The sequence below is a fragment of the Ceratosolen solmsi genome, unplaced genomic scaffold (assembly GCF_000503995.2).
Source record: "Ceratosolen solmsi marchali unplaced genomic scaffold, CerSol_1.0 scaffold57, whole genome shotgun sequence".
NCBI lineage: Eukaryota > Metazoa > Arthropoda > Insecta > Hymenoptera > Agaonidae > Ceratosolen > Ceratosolen solmsi.
Genome location: NW_011948427.1, coordinates 824,625 through 846,578, shown reverse-complemented (window position 1 = coordinate 846,578; position 21,954 = coordinate 824,625). Strand labels below are relative to the sequence as shown.

The following is a 21,954-nucleotide window of genomic DNA, read 5'->3' as shown; positions in this document are numbered from 1 at the left end:
TCATGTATTTCATATTTACATAAGTTTTATATTACAAATTTGATTATGCTAATTATAAATTATATTGTTTATAAAATTTATATACAATATATACATATATCTATAATTATTCAGTAAAATAATCTAAATAAAAATCGAAATAATTAAGTTTGACGAATGACATATTATTTAGAATGCAGTTTTTATTGTTTAAAATCATATCATTAGTTAACTATATTATTACATTTATAATAAGAATATAATTATTATAAAATACTAATTCTACTTTTGATAATATTAATTATTTTAATAAATCAATTACTTAAATAATTATTAAAATTATTTTCTTATAATTATTTTTATTATAGTCTTATATAGTAAGTAACGATAAAAGTTAGTATTGTAATACTAAATATAAACAGCTAATATTTAATCATACTATTATAATTTTTTGTTTGAAAAAATATTTTTGAATGTGAATACGAGAGAAGTAATGAATAAATTAAAACTGTTGCCATTATTTTTATTATAAACATATATATCATCTAAAAACTTAAATAACTTGTTTATATAAACTTTGAAAAATATGCAATACGATAATTAATTAAAAATAATTATTCTTATTATATTATAATAAAAGTTATTGTGTTAGATTATTGTAAAAAATTTTCTATTGAAAAGAAATAACATTTTTTGTAATGAAATATAATATACATCACTTTATTTTAATTAGAATGTTTTTATTGATTTTTGTTACAACAGGAAAAATAATTGACGAATATAGTTGTAGTTATATTAGGGACGTACCTTAATCATTTTTTTGTTTGATTTGCTAAAATTTTTATATGATTAATCTATTTGTTTGTTTCCTCAGAGTAATAAAGTAAAATTCTTTCCAAGGCAATTTCTGGTAAATGTTGTGAAAATATTGATTTCAAACGTGTTCTCATTAAATCTAATTGTTTTTTTTTCTTTCTTGCTTTTGCAAATTTTTTATTAAGTTCTTTTTCATAAAGCGGAAAAAGTTCTGGTAGATTAGTTGATTGAAATGCAGAAACAAAGTCATTATTTCTTAGTAAAGGCAATAATTTATTAGAAGTTTTTGATAGAACATGATAAAATGAAATGTTATTATAAACTTTTTTAGTTGTCATTCTTTCAAGTTCGCATAAGTATTTTTTATAAAGCATTTGCCAATCAGAGTATACTTGAATAATAGATAAATTTTCTTCGCGAATAAATAAATTTTGAAATTTTAATTCAGCCACGTGCTTAGCTATTGTATTCTTTGCCAATTTGGAGCGAATATCCAACCAATATAAAGGCGTGCTTACTACTTCACTTTTTGAATTAATATCAGCTCCATAATTTAATAAAACATCAATTTTTCGTTTTGAGCCATTCTTACAAGCAATATGAAGTGCTGTTAAGCCTTGACTTGTTTTTTCATTAACACGTGCACCTTTCTTTAATAGTAATTCAATTATAGAAGCTGTAGTATATTCTATTGCTAAGTAGAGAGGAAAAATACTTGATTTTGTTTTTGCATTTAGATTAGCTCCTTGTTCCATAAAAAATTGTATCTAAAAAATAAATGATAGCGTGTAACTTGAATTAAAATTTGAAATTATGTACTAATTATAGAAGAAACTGTTCGTGCTTTGATTTTCTACTCTTGGATGGGATAATTGTATATACATAAATTTTTTAGTTTGATTGTACAAGAGAAAAAATCGTGTCTTTAATAGCTTTATGTAACAGAACGATATACAAACTAATGTAAGAACTAATGTAATTACAAGCTACATTATATTGCTTAACGACAATGCAATCGTTTTCATTTTTTTTATATTGAATAAAGTATTTACTTTTATAAAGAAATTTCTAAATTGAATCACTGATTACATTATAATTATATTTAAATAATGTCCATAAAATATGCTTTGTAACTGGATTATAAATACAATGAATCTTTCACAATTACTATTGTTTGCAATATTCATTTTATCTTATAGTAAATTAGATTAAACATCAATATTTTTGCTATTTTTATTAATCAAAATACAAATATAATCACTGTTTTACCTAATTTTCGAAAAATCACAATATTAAAGTAAATTGAAAACGAAAAATAATTTTCTATTTTAAATATTTTGTTTTCAAATAAAACAAATGATTACTTAAAATAGAAAATAGAACTATTATTTATTTGTAATTTATAGCATGAATGTTGTAAATTTTTACTTAATATATATTTTATTAATTAAATAGTGAGCAAAAAATGATTGTTAATTTATTTTTTGATTATTAAAATACTTTTACGCATGTGTTTCGCTAGTTGAAAGGACCTTCCACTAGATAAAAAATATAGCAGAATACAACTCCTATTTTTCTTAATTTCAAAAGACACAATAACATACATACGAATTTCGTTGCCAAGCATATTCTTCTGCTAATACATTCTGATATTACCATATTCTTTTTTCTGGTCATCAGGGCAAAATGCAATGGTGTAAAGTGCATTTCATCCACACCGTCTAAAGCTGCTCCATTCCTTAACAGCAATTCAGCAACAGATACATTTTCATATTCTGCTTCAGCCGCAAAATGTAATGTACCTTTCTTTTTATAATTAGTAACCTTAGCATCAGCACCATTACTTAGCATCAGACTAACTAGCTCAAGATTACCGGTGTTTGCAGCAGTATGCAAGACTGAATTATGTTCGTTATTTAGCATATCTATTCTGGCGCCATTTTTCAATAGTCTATGTACTATATTGATTTGTTTTAACTGTATAGCATATTGAAGGGCACTTGCTCCTGCAACACCGCGTGTATTAACATCTACACCATGATTCAGTAACAATACAACCTCCGATTCTTTGCCACGTTCTACAGCCGCATGAAGGAGATTGGAGTTGTACAAACCGACAAAATGGTGGGCATTCAAGCCATAGTTTATAAGCATCATTACAATACTTTTGGAATTTAAATAAACAGCTGTCCAGATAATATCCATAAGTACATGCAGATTTAAATTCGGCTTATGATACAATATGAGTTTTACCATGTCTACATCACATTTAGAAACAGCAATTCTTAGAATTGATGCAATATTGGCAGGACTAAAAATAACCAAGTCAAAGATACTAGAAGCTAGATCGATATTTCCTTGATGAACAGCGCGAGTTAATCGACGAAAACTATTTGAGTAAAATTTAATAAGCATTGATTCCCCACTTATAAGTAAATGATATTCCATTTTTTAATTTTCCTTTCCTTTTTTGTTTTTTATGATAATCTTTTCCGAGCTTTTGTTGAGGTTTGTTCAAATAAATATACTTCATAACTCAAAAACGTAAAATTCGATATTCTTTCTTAACATTATGGATCGAATTGTAGAAAAAATCTTTCGAAATTTGAGTGTTTTGTCTTGGAAAAAGTTTTCGCATCACAATTTTTTTCTTTTTAAGTTGCTCAATTTGAACATCTCTAGATTAAGCTACAAATAATGTAATTATTATATTTTTTGTCAACATTGTTAAAAATATATTTCACGTTTATCTAAAATATTCGAGTTAATAGTATAAGAAATATGTGTGATACTTTTTAATTAATCCCAAGAAAATAAATATTTTATCTTAAATTGTTTAATAGAAAACTATAAAATTTATCTGTTTTTATTTTTTCATTAACTATAATTTAGTTCCGCAATTTTCATATAAATATGTAAAATCTTAGCTTCTTTCTATTTAATATAATAATTAAATATATTAAAATATAATATCAAAATTAAGAAAATATAAAAAAGTATGCTGAATTATTAGTAAAATAATTTTTAGTTTATATCACAGTTAATTTTAGATAACAAATTAAGCTTCTGTATATAAAAATATATTATATGATTACGCACAAATATTATGTTATCATTTCTTTGTATAATTATTTAAATATTTACTGTAATAATAGTTTTAATTTTAACATTAATAGTTCAAATGATTCGTAATTATTTTAATTTACATTCATAGTTCAAAAGTACTCACAAATACTATTGAATATCAATCTCTAATAATAATAATAATACACACAGATATTATGTTTTAAATTGGTGACTTTATTGCTTAAAATTAATTAATTTGTTCAGATACACTTTATATAGAATAAAATATTTTCGGTCTTTACTTGCCAAGAATTTGAAAAATACAAGTAGTTTTAACTGAATACTATGTACTGTATTAGAATTTTGGTAATGTAAAGTTATTGAATTTACTTAGAAACATTACAATACTTTTATTTACTAAGAATTGAGAATTTGTCCGAATTAGTAGGATTCCGTATTTATGTATATTAAATAATATCTTCAAAATTGAAAACTATTACGAATTAACGAATATTAAAATTATACTTTATATACCTATATATATATATATATATATATAATATATTATTGTTTTACTAGTCTATTATAAATATTTAATATTGCTGACATTTGAACTAAATATATATATATATATATACATCAGATATAAACATTATTGATAGGGCCTGTAACAATATTTCTCATGTAAGGAATAAAACATCGGCATATGTATTAATCAACAACTGTATTTGTATTCCTAGATTTGTATTCAAACATTATAAATTATATTCTAAATAAAAATTTTTAGACAATATAAAGATTAAAAAAAATTAATATTAATTAATATTAAAATTAAAATTAATATAAATAAAATTCAGATTATTGAAATTGATATTTATTAAATTATGCAACACAAGCTATTCAATAAAAAATAATAATATAAATCATATAATTATACACAAGTTATTTAATAAAACAAAGATGAATATAATATTTTTCTTAAAAATAAATTATATATTCATCAATTCTTCTTAAGCTGCATATTTTGTAACTGACTATTTAAAATATAGACATGTATAAAAACGTATATATATTTATGAAAATACGTAGTTTTATTCTGATTTACTAACGAATTTGTTTTACAAAAATAAACAAATATTAGTTTTAGTTTTTACCACAAATTAGGTTTTTATATAAAGAATTACTTGAATTCTAAAATACGTACTTAAATATGTACCTTTATATTATTTTATTTAAATTTTATAAAGCAATTACATTATCCAAATGTTCATCACTTTTAAAGTAAGTGTGTAGTAGTTTTTATTGGAACATATTAAATTTTTTATGTCTTTAAATTAAAGGGAAAGCCAGTATAACTATATTAGTGGCATTCTAACAAATAATTTATATATTGTTTAAAATAAATTAAATACTAAAATAGCTATTCTAATCCGTATTATTAAAATCTTAATTATAAATATTAATATTAATCAACCAAGTTTAATACGTGTAAATTAATAAATTCATTTTATATCGTGTTAAATCCATAAAAATACAATTTTTGTGGATGGATTTTATTTACTAATAATTGATAAATTAAACAATTCTTCAACTATTCATATATTTTCAAAAATATTCTTAAAAGAAATATTAGTATAATTATTCAAATCGATTGTATTTTTAACCTTAGAAAAATATTAATTATTTTAATATATTTAAATTATATTCAAATACATTGCATTACATATAACAATTTATCATTAGTTTGAATTACGATGATAGAGTTAATTAATAAATAAAATGTAATTAATAACAACATTATTTATTTATGACAAATTTCAAATACATAAGAATAATATTAATTATTTCATTAATTTCAAATATTAACAATTTTCAAGTATACGATTACATTTATTAACTATATTTTTCATTTTTGTATTAAATATTAATGCAGTAAGTATATGATTCTAAAATATATAATTATTATTTAAAGTTTTCTTAATATCCTTTTGAATTTTAAACTATCATGATAGTTTCAATTAAAGAAATCTCATATCATTTGATGACAGATTATATATTAATAGTCAACTCAATCTCTTCACAATACTGCTCTCTTATATGGATCTACATAGATCAGAAATATTATTGAATGAAAATAATTGGAAACAATATACAATGAAAAATATATTATTATAAATGTCCAACTTATGTAAAAAAATGTCTATCAAATGCTAAAATTGAAATTTAAAATAAATTAAAAATATTAATTTTAATTAATTATTCAATGGTGACAGTCTAGAAATTTATAGAAATATAGTATTTGATATTCTAAATTCACATATTCATTATTATTTAGGATAATTTAAAAACTCAAAATACCCTAATGTATAATGATATTATATTCCTTCTCTTTTTATTTCCTCCATGATGAAGAATTCCTGCCGATGTACTTCATATGTTCTAACCGTCATTGCTTGATTCTTATTATAATTGAATTTTAATGATAAGAATGAATAACAGAACAAAATATAGAGAAAATGTATATTTATGTTCTAAAAGGAAAGACAAAGAAGTTCGTGTTACATAATGATATACCCACATGAAGACTAGGTACATCAAAATTTCTCTGATGACACAGCTCAATAATACAGTATAATATTGCTCCATAATACAGCTCAATAATCACAGCTTTAATAATAAATTGATCTATAGCGTATTTTCTCAACTTGTATCAATTTTTAATACGGTTTTTTACGGATTATAAATAATAGTGACAACACCAATTAAAAACTTACGCCAGTGACGCCGTTTTTATCTTTCGTGAATGGTAGCACTCTGATGACTATGTATATATTGAATGCTTCATTCATTTTGGAAGATTATCCATTTTTCTTTCTTTTTTTAATTCATTTTCATTTTTATTTTGTAAGCTAGATTTTCTGTTTATTTAATTAATATTGCCATTTCAAACATTAAATTATTATTTTTTACACTTAAATATCGACATTTTTGACGTTATTTTTCTTGCTGGATGTATTATTTTTAGTTATTAGATATATTAATTTTAGTTATTTTTCTTGCTAGATGTATAGATTTCAATTACTTTATTATTTCATTTAATTATATTTTTTTATTAAGAAACTAATTATTACCTCTACGATAATTATTTTTTTTAAATTTCTGTTATTTAATTTCAATTATTATCGATGGAAAGTTTAATTAATTTTTGGATAGAATACAAAATCAGAACTGAATTTAAATAAAACTGAATATAAAAACAGAACTGTATTTCAATAAAACTGAATACAAAAACAGAACATCATTTTTTTGTTTTCAAATATTCAATTTATATTGAAAATTGATTTTATAAACAATCATTATGTTATTCAAATTATATAAAGAATTCGATTTTTTATAATACACGAACAGTCATTGATAAAAACATAATTATTTAAAAATGAAAAACCACGGCTAATATTTGGACTCGCCGGAGTTAAAACGACGTCTTGATCAATCTACGCAAAGGCCTCAGAATTGCGTCTTGGCCAAAGTACATGTACCCACACGAGCAATGGATGCACTCGTATAAGTATGCGGTTATAATGACTAGCACTTGTATACATTATCATACCACACTCTCGGATATTTGCGTCTATGCTCGCGCTTCGGGAGATAATTTCAAGGCGTGTGCACGCAATTACGCGCGTCTACGTTTCGCGTACTAAGTAGCACCAATCCACTCGTGGTTCTATCGTGTACGCTTACACGCACATGCATGTGTAGTCTATACAGAATGTTGCGCATCTTCCTTGTAAAACTGACCGACGAAGGGCCAATAGTACCAATACTCAACGGCGCCACAGAATTTTGCTTTTCTTTCCTGTTCATCTTTATATCTTCTTCGTTACCTTCCATTTCCCTTCACCTCTTCTTGATTTATTATTTTTCATTTCCAACTTGCTAAATTCTCTTACTGAATATACTTTCGCTTCACAATTATAGCATCACTTATATTTTACTGTGGATATTTATTTTCGATAATTATCTCGCATCTTTATTTCACGTATTTCTTCTATATTTCGAGAGAGCTAATGAGTAAGAGATCGCGCTTCGAATGACTGTTAGTGATTGCTGAACGCTTGGCATTGCAATTTTAACTATAGGGTATAACTGAAACGACCAACTATATATATATGGTAAATAGTATAATCATTTTTAAATTCTTAAATATGGGTTTTCTTAATTTCTTAACAACGAATTTCAATATGTTGGCTCTCTTTGGTTTCTTTATAATGAATCTGACAATTAATCCATGAAGGCACTGCTTATGACAATATCAATTTATTATCTTAAACCTATTTTTATTTTTTGAATGATGCAATGATAAGCATTAATTATATAAAATGTTTGTAAGATCTTATTAATAATTTAATTTTATTCACAAACTATTTATAAATAAAATTCAATTTTCATATTGCACTGTTGATATATTATATTCAATATATTCACTATTATAATTAGTCTTAAATTGAATTTTTATTTCCAAACAAATTATATTCAAAAACTTATTATATTTATAAAATTATTATCATTATTAAGTTTTCAATATTCTAGCATAATATATTTAAATTCTTTTGTGATTTTCGAAAATAAAATAATTACATAATTATAAAATAATCATAAATATTTTATAAATTATGTACTTATGTAATTATCATATAAAATTTTAATTATTTAATTATTTCAAGTAATTAATAACGAAATATATAATCAATATAAATTTTTTTGCTTGTGTTATACTCCATATATTTGTTTTATCATTATAAATTCATAATCTTTCATATTTGGACAAATTACATAAAAATTTTTTCTATGTAAATACAAATATTCTTTATTGCAACTAGGTACTTTCAAGGTATTTTAATGACAAAAGAAAAGTTAGTAAATATATGAAACATTTTTGAACATTTCGTAATTGTTATATAAGTAATATAAATAGATTTGTATTTAAAAAACATAATATTTATTATTTATATTTCTAGAAAAATTAAAAAAATGTTAACATTTAAGTTTAATTGATCATGCGATTACTCTATTGAATTATTTAATAAATTGTCGATAAATTGCTATTTATTATTTTTATATTAGTTTGATAAAACTAAATTCTTTGTACATTACAGAACCAATTCCATTCTTACAATTCATTTGAACTAAACACACAATTTTAAAATTTAATATGAAGATATAAATATTTGATATCCAGTAATGTATAATATTTTTCTGTTGATATACCAATAATATATATTACTAAAAATTAATACTAAAAAATTAATGCACTTAATTAAAAAATTTGATGTTTCATAAATTATTACGACTATTAATATTATTACGCTTATTAATTAAGTGGTTTTAAATTTGATAATAGAATATTCAAAATATTGAACTTTAATAATACCATACTTTTATAATTTGATTTTAACGTAAACAAAATATTAAACCATTTTCAATAAACTTTATATTTAAATATTAATATACCAAGATTTGTAAATATTGTATATTTTATATTTTAATTTTAAATTGTTAATATGTTTATTCTATATATTCGTTTATATTTATTAACTATTAATTTAATTAAATTATAAGTTTTAAAATCATATTTTACTTAGCTTATTTTTCTTTAATATTTTTTACAAATAATGATGTAGAATTAACAAATTTCAGTTCAAGTATTCAAGTTCAAGAAATTTCAAAAACATAGAAATATTTGTATATTTCCAAAATACTTTACTGATATATATTTATATTAAAATGTAACTAAAATAATTCTTGTAAGTATAAATATTCATGTAATTAACGTAAACACTCACGTTTTCAAAGCCAATATTCGGATAATACCTGAAATATTAGTTCAAATACACATACACAATTTTCACTTTTTGCATAATGACGAAAGTTTCACCAAATATAAATCGAATGTCTTGTATAATAAGCAAATCTTTTAATTTACTAAAGTTAATTATCAATTTTATAACACGTATTCACCTTATAGTAGTATTATTGTTCTAATTAAAAAATATAAAACGTCTAAGATAAGTTTCAACCGAAATAAATTATATTATTGAATCATGTTTTGACACAAACAAGCAGCATATCGGAAATATTAATTCAAACTAAATAATTATGAAGCGCTTATGTTACGAATTGCTGACTGTACTGGGTAACCATTTCTGATGCGACAATGATAGTAGATTATATTATAGTATCCCTCTCATCGTATTGACGCATCTCGCTTCAGGATTGTAATGATGTCGTTCCTCACATTGTTACGGATACATAGCACATATTATGTACATATATTTTAATAACATGCGTATTACAATGGATTTGCGTCATATCCTGCTAGGTCTTACAATCTCCCCCCGGCAGTGGTTAGTCTCTTTCTGTGATATCAATTAGATTAGAACACCCCTTTTTCTGCTACAGTGAATGTATTATCACAGATTCCTCGTCTTTTATCTTTATTCATTACGACTGGAATGATTATCTCTCACTACTCATTTATTATATTCTCTTGAACTATTATATAACACAATCACATTTTCGCCTGATTTTGATAATACCAATAATTATTTATATTTAAGCCAGTTGTAAATTTCAAATTTCGAATTTTAAATTTTTGAAGATTTAAGATAGTATTATTAAATGAACATAAACTTTTAAAATTTATAAATAGATCCGTAAGGCCCATCAATATGGAATTAAAATATTATTACAAGGATATAAAAAAAATAATATTTTCTATTCATGGATATCAGTACTTAGTATTATTTTTAAGCTTTAAACCATTTTCTAATTTAGACTAATTAAAAAAATAAACTGTACAGGCAAAAATTATTTTGCCTCCTGTATAATGAAAACATGTTTCTCAATCAGATTATTTGTTAAAATATTTTGAATTTATATTAAATTCATAATAGATTAATATTTTAAATAAATATGACGTCATTATAAATAATTAAGAACCACTAAGAACAATTTAACTAAGAATATAATTTGGATTTAACCGGGATATTATTGTTTACTTATTGAAAGGTTAATTTTATTATTTCAGCTCTAGTTGATATTTATAAAAAGTTATTAAATTCGTCGATACATAATATTGATGATTTTATTATTATCAACAAAACCATGAAAATTAATTCATTAGTTATTAACAATTCATTCTTATCTCAAATAAGCAAACAAATATTTAACTATTTTTCTTATATATTAATTTTTATCTACAAAAATTGTATCTGTTTAATTTAAATCACAGCTCCGAAAGATGGAAATTAATATTACTATAGTAAACGTCCTTATAACATTTGAACAAAATTAATATCATTACTATTCTTTATGTATTTTTTCTCCTATTTCTGTTTTTTTTTCTTTCGACGAATTTTAATTTATCTCCGCATTATAAATCAACATATTAATAAATATCATACATTTATAATAGTTTATTATAATTATAATAGTATATTAATTATATTACATATTTAATAGTGAAAACAAATTTATATTATTTTATTTCGTAATATAACTAATAAATTAATTATACGCATATTGTTAAGTTCTTCGATAAATATTGTTATAATTAATACTATTAAAAATAGTAATTATTAATAATAGTATTATTATGAATTAAATAGCAATTGACAACAATTGTCGTTGTAAATAAAATTGCTTGTATAGGGGCAATTGTAGCCAATATTTGTACAGAGAAATATCATATATTTAACTTCCTTTAAAATTCGTAAAAAATACACTTTAAGCAACAATAATTTAATATGGAAATCATTTATTGGTAATGAACTATTTACTCAAATGTAGCCTTATGAGTGAACATTATTTTATTTGAAACAGTATTTGTATTACTAATAATTGTTATACTAATTTTAATATAAAAATGTAATTCATAGAATTTTTGCAATTTTAATTAAATATAAATTTTATAGTTATTAATTTCCTTTTAAATTTCTATTATAATTACTGATTCAGATTCTAATTAATTTAGATTGACTGAATTTTTTTGTTTTGTTTTAATAAAAACAGATATTTACAACGTTATTACAATTTTTATATGTTTATCATATAGCGTTAACAAAGTACTAAGTAACATTTATCATAAATATGTGATGCCTTATTAATTATATTTATCATTAAAAATTTGTAATAGAATTCGTACAATTTAATGTTATATAATTTACCAAGTTTTAAGTATTTATGAAGAAACATGTTATAGAAATAAAATAAAAATTTAATTACAATTTCTCGATTATTATTTACATTAAATAATATATAATATTTAATGTGTAATATTGTAATACGTAATTTTTATTGATGAACAAACATACATTCCTTAGCAAAAAAAATTCTTCCTTTCACTATATTTTTAAAAGTTAAAATTTATTAGACTTGAAAGTAATCATTGATAAAGGAATATCTATATAAAATATACTTCTTAAAAAGTAAGTACCTTAAAACAAATAACACATATAATTAGTAAATACTTGTTAACGAAGTTACATTTCTAATATATTCATATTTTAATTGAGAAGCATATTCAAACCAATAAAATTAGTAATAAGTTCAATTATTATTGCTTAAATGCAGGTAGTTTATTAAATTAAATTTTGGAATATATATTCTACATTAAACTTTATGTTTTTTATTTTTTTCTAAAGTATAAACTATTATGCTTTATTCAGCATTATAATTTAACTTCACATTTTGACAAAATTTCAACAATTTCAAACATATTTTATCAATAATATTTAGAATAATATATTATCAATTTTCTATGTTTACAAAAATATCTTCACATTATTAAAGTGTTCATGTAACTTTATGACATATTTTGATCACAAAAATACAGTTTAACCCATCATTGTAAAATGACTGTAGTAAGTAAAAGTTAATTTTTGTTAATATCAATTACATTTGACCTCTTTTAGTTATATAATATTATCCATCAAAAAGGTAAAACAAATATTTAAGAAATGTGTTTACTGTAACGGATATAAAAATAATACATCTAATACTTTAAAATCCATTTATTAACTGGTTAATTATATGAATATTTTTTATTTTGTCTCTTCAAAAACTATAGATGCATAGCAAATATACAGAATATTAATAATATATAGTCTAATAATAAAAATAATAATATATTATTATATGGAATAACTAATTTATAAATTAAAATTTTTATTATAAATTTATTCAGTTCATATTATTTTGTTTTATTTTAAGTAATGTAACAATATTATTTTGAATTTATATATATAAATATTTATATATGAAAATACATATTTAACAATGTTATAACAATGTAAATAATTTTATGAAAATTATATAATGAATTTCATTATACTAAATGTATTCATTTTACTACACATATAAAAACTAAAATGAAAAAGTATTTAAAAAAAAATTTAATACTAATAATATATATATATTGATATGAGTGAAAAAAAGATTTTTTATTAAAATTACAAGCCTGATAAAATATAATTGTAAAATAATGTATTGTTATTAAGTGATAATGAATTAATTGTTTGTATATTAATGTACTATAATTAATTATTTGATTTTATAATTTTAACATATATATGCTATTTTTTAAATAATATTATATATATATTCTTCTCTCAGTTATTACAAAATTTACCATTGTATATATATATACATATATGCATATATACATACAGATGTTCATACATTTACCATTTACATCAAGATTGGATATAAATAAAAGTAATTAAAAAAGTTATTTAAAGTAATTATTTGTCACATGAAAGATTTATGGCAACTTGAGTTTGTATTGTAGAATAGCGGTGTGTCGGTGTATCTGAAATACTATTGAGTGAATAGAACAATGTCTGACTTTGGGATAAAGTTAAGAACGAAAAGATTGGCAAAAGTGCTAATCAGGAGTGCATCCGATTGAAAATAAGATTGAGAAAACAAAGAAGAAAACGAGGCTGCCAGAGGGGACGAAGGTAAAGTACTGGAAAAATACAAATGGAGGGAGGTTGAGAGGAGATTGACCCTTATGTTCTTGGCTGTAACTATGGCCTATGCTTTGGCAATCCCCTCTTTCGATCATTTACACGCGCTCTCTTCATTCGTTTTTTACTTTCTCCCATTCCTCCGTTACCGACACGCATGCACACAGGAATATATATATTTCATTTCCTTTGCATATAGAATAAATGCGTACATGACCAGTTTATTTTACTCGTGAAATTAAACTCAGTTTTAGCTGGAGACTATCGTTATGAAATCATTGAGGAGCATCGGGGTGGACGGAATATTATTCAAGCATTAGCTGTATACTAAATTATAACATAATTGCTTTGCCCACTGCTATGAATACGGAGAATTTTAATTGCATTTTTAATTAAATTTTTTTATTTATTTTTTGAGCATGTTAGTTTCTTCAACTATAATTCAAATTATAAAAATTTCTTCTTTTCTCAGAAAAATGAAGATTGTTGTTATTGAAATATAGATATAATAGATTAATTCGTTTATTTTTAAAATTTCAAAAATTAGATATTTTAGATATGAACCTAATAATAAAAAATAATTATGTTAATGATTTTACTTTTATAATTTAAAAATGTTTTTTATATAATATTTGTTTAATTCTTTTAATTTAAATTTTATTTAAAAATTAATTTTTTTTAATGAAACAATATAATTATTACAACATAACAACTGACAATAAGAAAAGGTAACTAAATATTGTATAAATATGTATATATATATATATATATATATATATATATATATATATAATACTAAATAGTAATTTCAAATTTAAGGGAAATCTGTCAATAAATGAAATATTTTTCTAACTTTTGTATTTATTTTATTATATTTAATTACAATAACATTAAGAAAAATTAAGAAAATTTTACTTAACAATTAATATTGTTTCATAATTTAGTAAATGTAAAAAAATATACCTAGAGAAAAACAATAGATTGGAACTTATTATATCATAAATTGATATATAGAATGATATGATGATATAATAATTTAATAATATAATGATAAATGATTTTAATTTACACATTGTATCATTACTAATTAAAATTTAGGGAAAACAAGTATAAAAGAATCACAAACTTCAATAATAAGACAAAAATGTATCAGGGCTTATTTGAAATAATTTTACATTTTATTAATCAATATAAAATATTAAATGAATGTATAAATATAGATATAACAATCATGAAATTTTTAATCTAAAAATTATTAGAATAAAGTATTCTACAGTAGTAGTATATATTCTATATTAAAATTAAGTTTTCACTAGTAGTTACATAATATTAAAAAATAATTATAAACACATTGACAATAATAAAAAAATTGTTTATACGCAAGAAATTTTTGAAAATGGTTGCTTATGTAATAAACCGAAAACATAATATTTCACCAGCATGACGAAGAATCTAATAAATTTAATATAAATGCTCTATATTCATTAAAAGCAAGAATTGTAAATATCAATGTAATATAATAATGGATGCACTTATTACTTAAAAAAACGTAGCATATATTTAAAACCTGTAAGTTTTGTCCTTGTGTTAAACATGCAGTCCGCACACAGCAAATACATAGTCTACAAAGCACGAGCTTGCGATCGATTCTCTCAGATGACGAACGGCTCATGAGTAAATGCTCCAAGCTGAGGATCTGGGTCTCGTTGCGACATAACTAAGCTATGCAACGTTACTTTTAGCTACATATCACGAAAGTTTACGAACAAATTCCGATTAATCTCAGATCACAACAGTTGAAGATTTGAATTTATTATGAATATTGACTTTGATTAAGTGTTTGATTTTCTTTAATTTAGAAATTATATTTCACCAAATGACCAATTTTAAATAAAATTTTTAAAAATACTTAATACTGTATGAGAAACCTCAAAATTTATAAATTTATTGCATAAATAATGAGATCAATTATATTACTTAAATGTAAATAAATTTAAAATATTCGTAAAGTTATGAAAAATTATACTTATATCTTGACATAAGATTAATAAATAAGTAATGTTTAAAAAAATATAATTGATGTTAAAAAATTAAAAGACGTTTAAGAAATTAGTAATTGAAAATCAGAATAATTTATAGCCAATCGTAATATCATATAATGAAACAGCATTAAATTTAATAATAAAATTATAAATACTTTTTTGAAATAAGATATTAATTGTAATTTTATTTTGTTTAATTTTGAGGTATTCTAATTTTAATTTATATTATAATTTATAATGTATAATTTTGAAATCCAAATTTATAAAATAAAAATATTTTAAAAAAATATCTAAAAATTTGAATGTCAGATAGATCAGAAAAGAATCGAACACATAAAATGAAAATCGACATAAATTTGTGTATCAAAAAAAGTAAAAAAGACAAATTGCGTACATAAAAATCGTAAAATAAATAAGTTTGTGTTATAGAACAATAGGAAATTCATTACACCTGAAATGCATAGTTCTACAAAAGTAAGATTAGAATGTACATAGATTGTGCTTTCTTCTATTTTTATGTCTTTCTATCGTCTATCAATGTTTTCCTGTGTAAATCATTCATAAGGAAATAACGTACAAATTCTATTCGGATTTTCTTCTCAATTTCTTCTATGTACAGTAAACTAAATAAATATTACAAGCGGTTAAGTTTAATATTATGAGTTATTATAATTTCACTATATTTTCCCATTTTTATTGGATTAATGTCAGAAGATCAAATCAAATAAAATTCTTGACAGTATTATGTAAGCCTTTCACAGTTATTTACAATCGTAAACATAAGAAAGTAGACTTCGTTTTGATTACAATTACATTGGATTTCTATATTTCTATTTTTAAGTATGACAAAAAATTGAAAAGAAAAATTGTAAGTCTTGATAAAGTGTATAATGTATATTATGTGATTACTACAATGAGAGTTGTAATTGCTTCCTTTTTCTATTATTGCTTCATTTTTTTCTTTGTTATTTAGTTATAGTACGTAGAAATCCCCATGCATGTAAAATAAATAATTAAGATATAATTATAAAAGAACCAAATTAAAATAAAATTGTATACTTGAGAATACTAAAAGAATATGAAATTATAAATAAAAAATTATATATATAGAAATATAAAAATTTTAGAAATTAAAACAATCTTTATGTTCTGAACATCAAATTGAATCGTATTATAACAACACGTTCAATTACGTAAAGAAAAGAAAATCTTATAATGTTTCCAATTTTTGCGAAAAAAGAAAAATTATTTGGAGTCACTATAAGAGTAAATTGTCAATGAAATACAAAAATACATCAATCTGTTTCTATAAGACAATGATGTTATCAAAGTTAGTGTTATGTATCTCAAGTCTTTTTAAAAGCGTTTACAATCATCAAATCTAAAAGTTAATATTTTAATAAAAATACGATTTATCAATGCTTAAATTACTTACTATTAATATTAATACTTAATACTGATACAATTATTATTATAAATATTATATGTATAAAGAGAGAAACTTTCAAATGTCCTCTTTCTCCTACATTCAAATTTTTTGTACATTCATTATTTTCATACATTAATTTTTGTTATTATTGAATGATTGAATTTTAATAACGATTTAACAGATAATCAAATAAGTAGGAAATACAAAAGATTAAATTTTTTTCAATAGAAACAATTATTTATTCATATATTTATAAAAAAAAATATTTAAAAACTAACATAGAAAAAAAATTATAACTATAAATATACAATTTTTAATATTAAACTTAATTTACTATCTATGGTTCATATACCAATAAAAGGATGCCACCTTATACGATTGTCTACAAGTGACATTTAAGGTTGTACTAATATTTAAATCTACAAAAAAATTTGCATGAAATAAGAAATCTGCTATACATAAATATATTACATATATGTCACGCACTAATACTTATCAATGATAATTTCACAGTAAATAATATTCAATATTTCGAATAATGTCTTTTACATAAGTTTCGTTTTATACATTTTCATTACATGATACTGTATTGTACTGTAATGTACTGCAAAGTAAATATATAGCTTTTCAAAAATTATAATTTTCATTCATAAATTTTAAATGATATTTATTGGTTTCCAAAAATATATATTTTCTCTCCACATTCTTCATTCATTCGTCAATCTTATAAATTGATTTAACTATCTATTTTTCTCTGGTTTTCTTTTTATTTATTCTTTTTTTCAGTTGCTTGGGATTCGAACCGAGTCACATAAGATTGAAAGCATCGTCGTAAATGAACAATGCCAAGCAAGGTATAACACGAAAAAAAGTACCTCACTGAAAATAACGAAGCTTAAGTGCTGGACTAAGAGGTTCCTATTCATCCAGTGTTCACATGCAATACAAAGCTACGAATAGATCTGGCATAAAATGGTGGACGACACAATTGCTAAGACTCGTCCGCGCATCTTGAATTGGGGAAAAAGGCGTCATATTGTCCTTGCGTGTCTTGAATTCTAAAGGAAAGTAGCAACGTTTCTGAATAGCTGTTATATTATACCTCTAAAATAAATTATTGGAAAATGCTAAATTGATGTACATTGTAATTTCTACTTTAAATGCTTACCCATAAAAATATATTATACAAAATATATAAAACAAAATATCCTTTAAAAAAATACCTTCCATATCTATTATATTTCTAATAAAATATTAAATTTTCATTATACTATAATTGAAATACATAAATAAAAAATATTAATAATGTTGATAATGATAATGTTATTAAACAATATAAACCACTCATTTGTAATAGTAGTATTATATTATTACTACTAATTTAATATAATTTTGTATTACAAGAAAGAAGCTTTTAAACTACTTTTAATAATTTTTTTTATATAATTAATATCGTTACATAATATAATAATATTCATAAATAATATAATAAAATTTCGTTTCTTTTCGAAATTATTTTTTTTATAAATTATATGTTTCTCGTCCTTCTAACAGTTTTAAATTATTGAACTATTTAAATGATTCAAATATCTAAATAAAATAAAAAGTGAATATGTGTTATTACAAAATAATCTCATTTATCCTTAATTTATAAATAAATATTAATTCATTATAATATATTAAAATTAATTATATTAATATTAGTATTAGCTGTGCATTAAACTACTATTTTTACTAATTTTTTCAATTCAACAAGGATTGAAATGAAAATTATCAATATAAAAGAAACAACTTTATTGCTAATAAGAAATACATATACTTGAGTATGTGTACGATTAAAAATTGAAAACATTACGATTTTGACTGCATAAAAAGTTATTTGACTACTAGAAACTTTTTGACGTTTAAATTGAAAATGAAAACTTTCCTCAACTAAAAAAAGATAAGTAATATACCATGGTTATTCACATAAGCTTTTTAAAAAAATCTTAATTAATTAATCTTAATAACAATAACGATTTTTATTATAGTTAATACAAAACAGATATTGTGCAGATTTATATAATCATAGATTTTGTCTGAACATAGTCGATTTTAACAGTAGTCTATTTTAAATAATTTGTATAGTTATATAGATTTAGGGAGCTTTTATAAATGCCGTTTAAGGTAAGTTGTTAAAAAATTATACCATTACTTTAAATAGAAAGGTGTAGTAATAGTAATTTCAATAGTATAATTTTGTTATAAACGATAGCATGCCAATCAGTAATGTTTCTTCATTAATAAAAAGGATGATTTATTACATAGAACTAAGTTGAATGAAATGCAAACTTTGTTATAATATTTTAGGTATATAAATGTTTACACATAAACCTTCATAATCAATTTAAAATCTGTTGATTATAACTTATATAATAAACTATGATTTTGTTGATATAAATTGTAATTCGTAAAAAATTAATTTTTTATTTAAAAACTTTATATATATGTATATATATTTTTGTTGTTGTTGTGATTCCATATTAATAATAAAAGATGAGATACAAAATTTAAAGCATTTTAAAAATATATGTGTAAAATAGAAAAAATGAATGCGCATTTTTAAGATTAATAAACAATTATATATATTCCAGAAAATAAATGCAATTATTAATAAAAAATAATCTAGATTATTTCATAATTCAACTACTTTGTGATAAACTAGCACTGTATTAAAATGAGTACATCAGTATTAAAAATCATAAATATTATCAAAACAGATATTTAAGAAATATTTAACACGTTGATATATAAGTTCTCGTCAATATATCAAATTAATTACAGTCCCATATTATAGTTATAATTATAATTAGTTTCTAAATGTTTATTTCTTAAATATAAAGATAATTATAAATTTTAGTATAAACTTATATAAACTTACGAAATATTAAAATTAAAAGTAGATATAATAGTACAAAAATACTTATTAGTGATGAATTTTTAAATCCAAATAGTATAAGTTTTATTTATTATACTTATAATTATATTACAATTACTATATACATATATTATATTACCGTTCAAATAAAAATTCATCAATAAAATTAATGTATGTAGAAATTATCCATAAAGACTTTTATCTTATATTTATAGAAAATATTTAGAATTTAATTCAACATACATTTTGCTTAATAATACATTTAATGATACATTATTGAAAGTATAGTCATTTCTATATCACCAAATGCAGTTTATACTTTAAGTTTAAAAAATGCTATATTTATTTCGTAGGTAAATACATAAAACTGTTGATATTAATATATCTTATTAAAATACATAATGGCATCGATATTATAGAAATCTGTGTACATGAGAAGATTAATAGGATCTGGAAAACATCGAATCAAATAGGTAGTCAGATATGAGTCAGAAAAATACTTGAAATACTGGTTGAAAGGTTCATAGAATATCAATTAATTTTTTTAAAATATTTATTTTGAATAATCGACAGGGTATGTAGTTTGTGTGTCATCAATGGCGATATATAGTGTGCGCCATGCTTTGAAATATTTTTTTATCGCTTAAAAATTTTTATTCAAAAGTTTATTTATAATTACTGATTCCAATTGCAATAATGTATAACGAACAATTATAAAATTATAAAATCAATGTTTATTATCAAATTCAATTCGAAAAATCAATACATTCATTCATTCATTTGAAATTATTTCTTTCCCAATGGTAAATAATAAATTAGATATTACATAAATAATAAAATAATATTAATTTAAATATATACTTTAATATATAATATTAGCTATATCTGTAAGATATAAAATGTGCACTTATATGTGTGTGCATATTTGTATGTATAGTTTATTTATCTATAAATGTATATACTGTTATACCAATGTACATATATATGCATGTGTGGGTGTGTGTTTATGTGCGCTCGCATGTATGTATTTGAATATATTGTATTTATATCTACACTGTTCACGTTAAATTGCAACTAATTAATAAAATTAATTTTTCTATCGATTTAAAGTACTGTATATATTATTGTTTTATGAACATAAAATAATATTTCAAACGTTATAGGTCGAAATCATCGCGCACCGAAATATGAGATAAATTGACCTTGTAGTCGGGACATAATTACAATGTTTGAGCGATTGGACTACTTTAGAACATATTGGATACAAAATTTCATCAAAAAACATCTTATACAGATTTTTTTCTTTACAACTGAGTATACGATTCTTAAAACTCTTTAAATTCCTTTGTGTGATAATTAAATTATTATGAACATTAATTCCTTTCAATTTGATCTTTGTATATTTAAAACATTTAAAGTATTATGTTTAAAACTATAAGTAAATTATAGTAAATTTTCGAAATAAAAAATGTTTAAATAATTTATTTTTAATATTTTAAATCCTTCATTATACGTACTTTTTTCTATTCTTGAAATAACCAGTATTCATATTCTAAAAAATATTTGCCACTTGTTAATCACTTTCATCATTTTTTACATTTTTCTATAGATGCAAACAATGTATCAGTATTTGAAGAATAATTAAAGTATAATATTTTTTTCGAAATCAATTAA

At 21.7% G+C, this 21,954-nt stretch overlaps 1 protein-coding gene across 3 annotated transcripts; it reads right to left on the bottom strand.

Annotated features, from left to right (window-relative positions):
• Positions 1-807: 807 nt before the first annotated feature.
• LOC105363393 (ankyrin-1-like) lies at positions 808-3,468 on the bottom strand. 3 transcript variants are annotated; one of them, XM_011501063.1, is made up of 2 exons: positions 2,404-3,468; positions 808-1,562 (listed from the first exon to the last, which is right to left on the bottom strand). In XM_011501063.1, the coding sequence occupies exons 1-2, from the start codon at positions 3,241-3,243 to the stop codon at positions 834-836; spliced, it is 1,569 nt and encodes a 522-aa protein (XP_011499365.1). In that variant the 5' UTR covers positions 3,244-3,468; the 3' UTR covers positions 808-833. The 3 variants fall into 3 exon arrangements, with proteins under 3 accessions (XP_011499365.1, XP_011499366.1, XP_011499368.1); XM_011501064.1 differs by having other exon boundaries at positions 2,452-3,467; XM_011501066.1 differs by having other exon boundaries at positions 1,443-1,562; positions 2,400-3,466.
• Between the last annotated feature and the right edge of the window lie 18,486 nt (positions 3,469-21,954).

Excerpts from the sequence above, each read along its gene's own strand:
- LOC105363393 (XM_011501063.1), bottom strand. The coding sequence starts at position 3,243 with ATGGAATATCATTTACTTATAAGTGGGGAATCAATGCTTATTAAATTT. Across the intron at positions 1,563-2,403 it reads TATGCTTGGCAACGAAATTC|ATACAATTTTTTATGGAACA; the intron begins GTATGTATGTTA and ends TTTATTTTTTAG.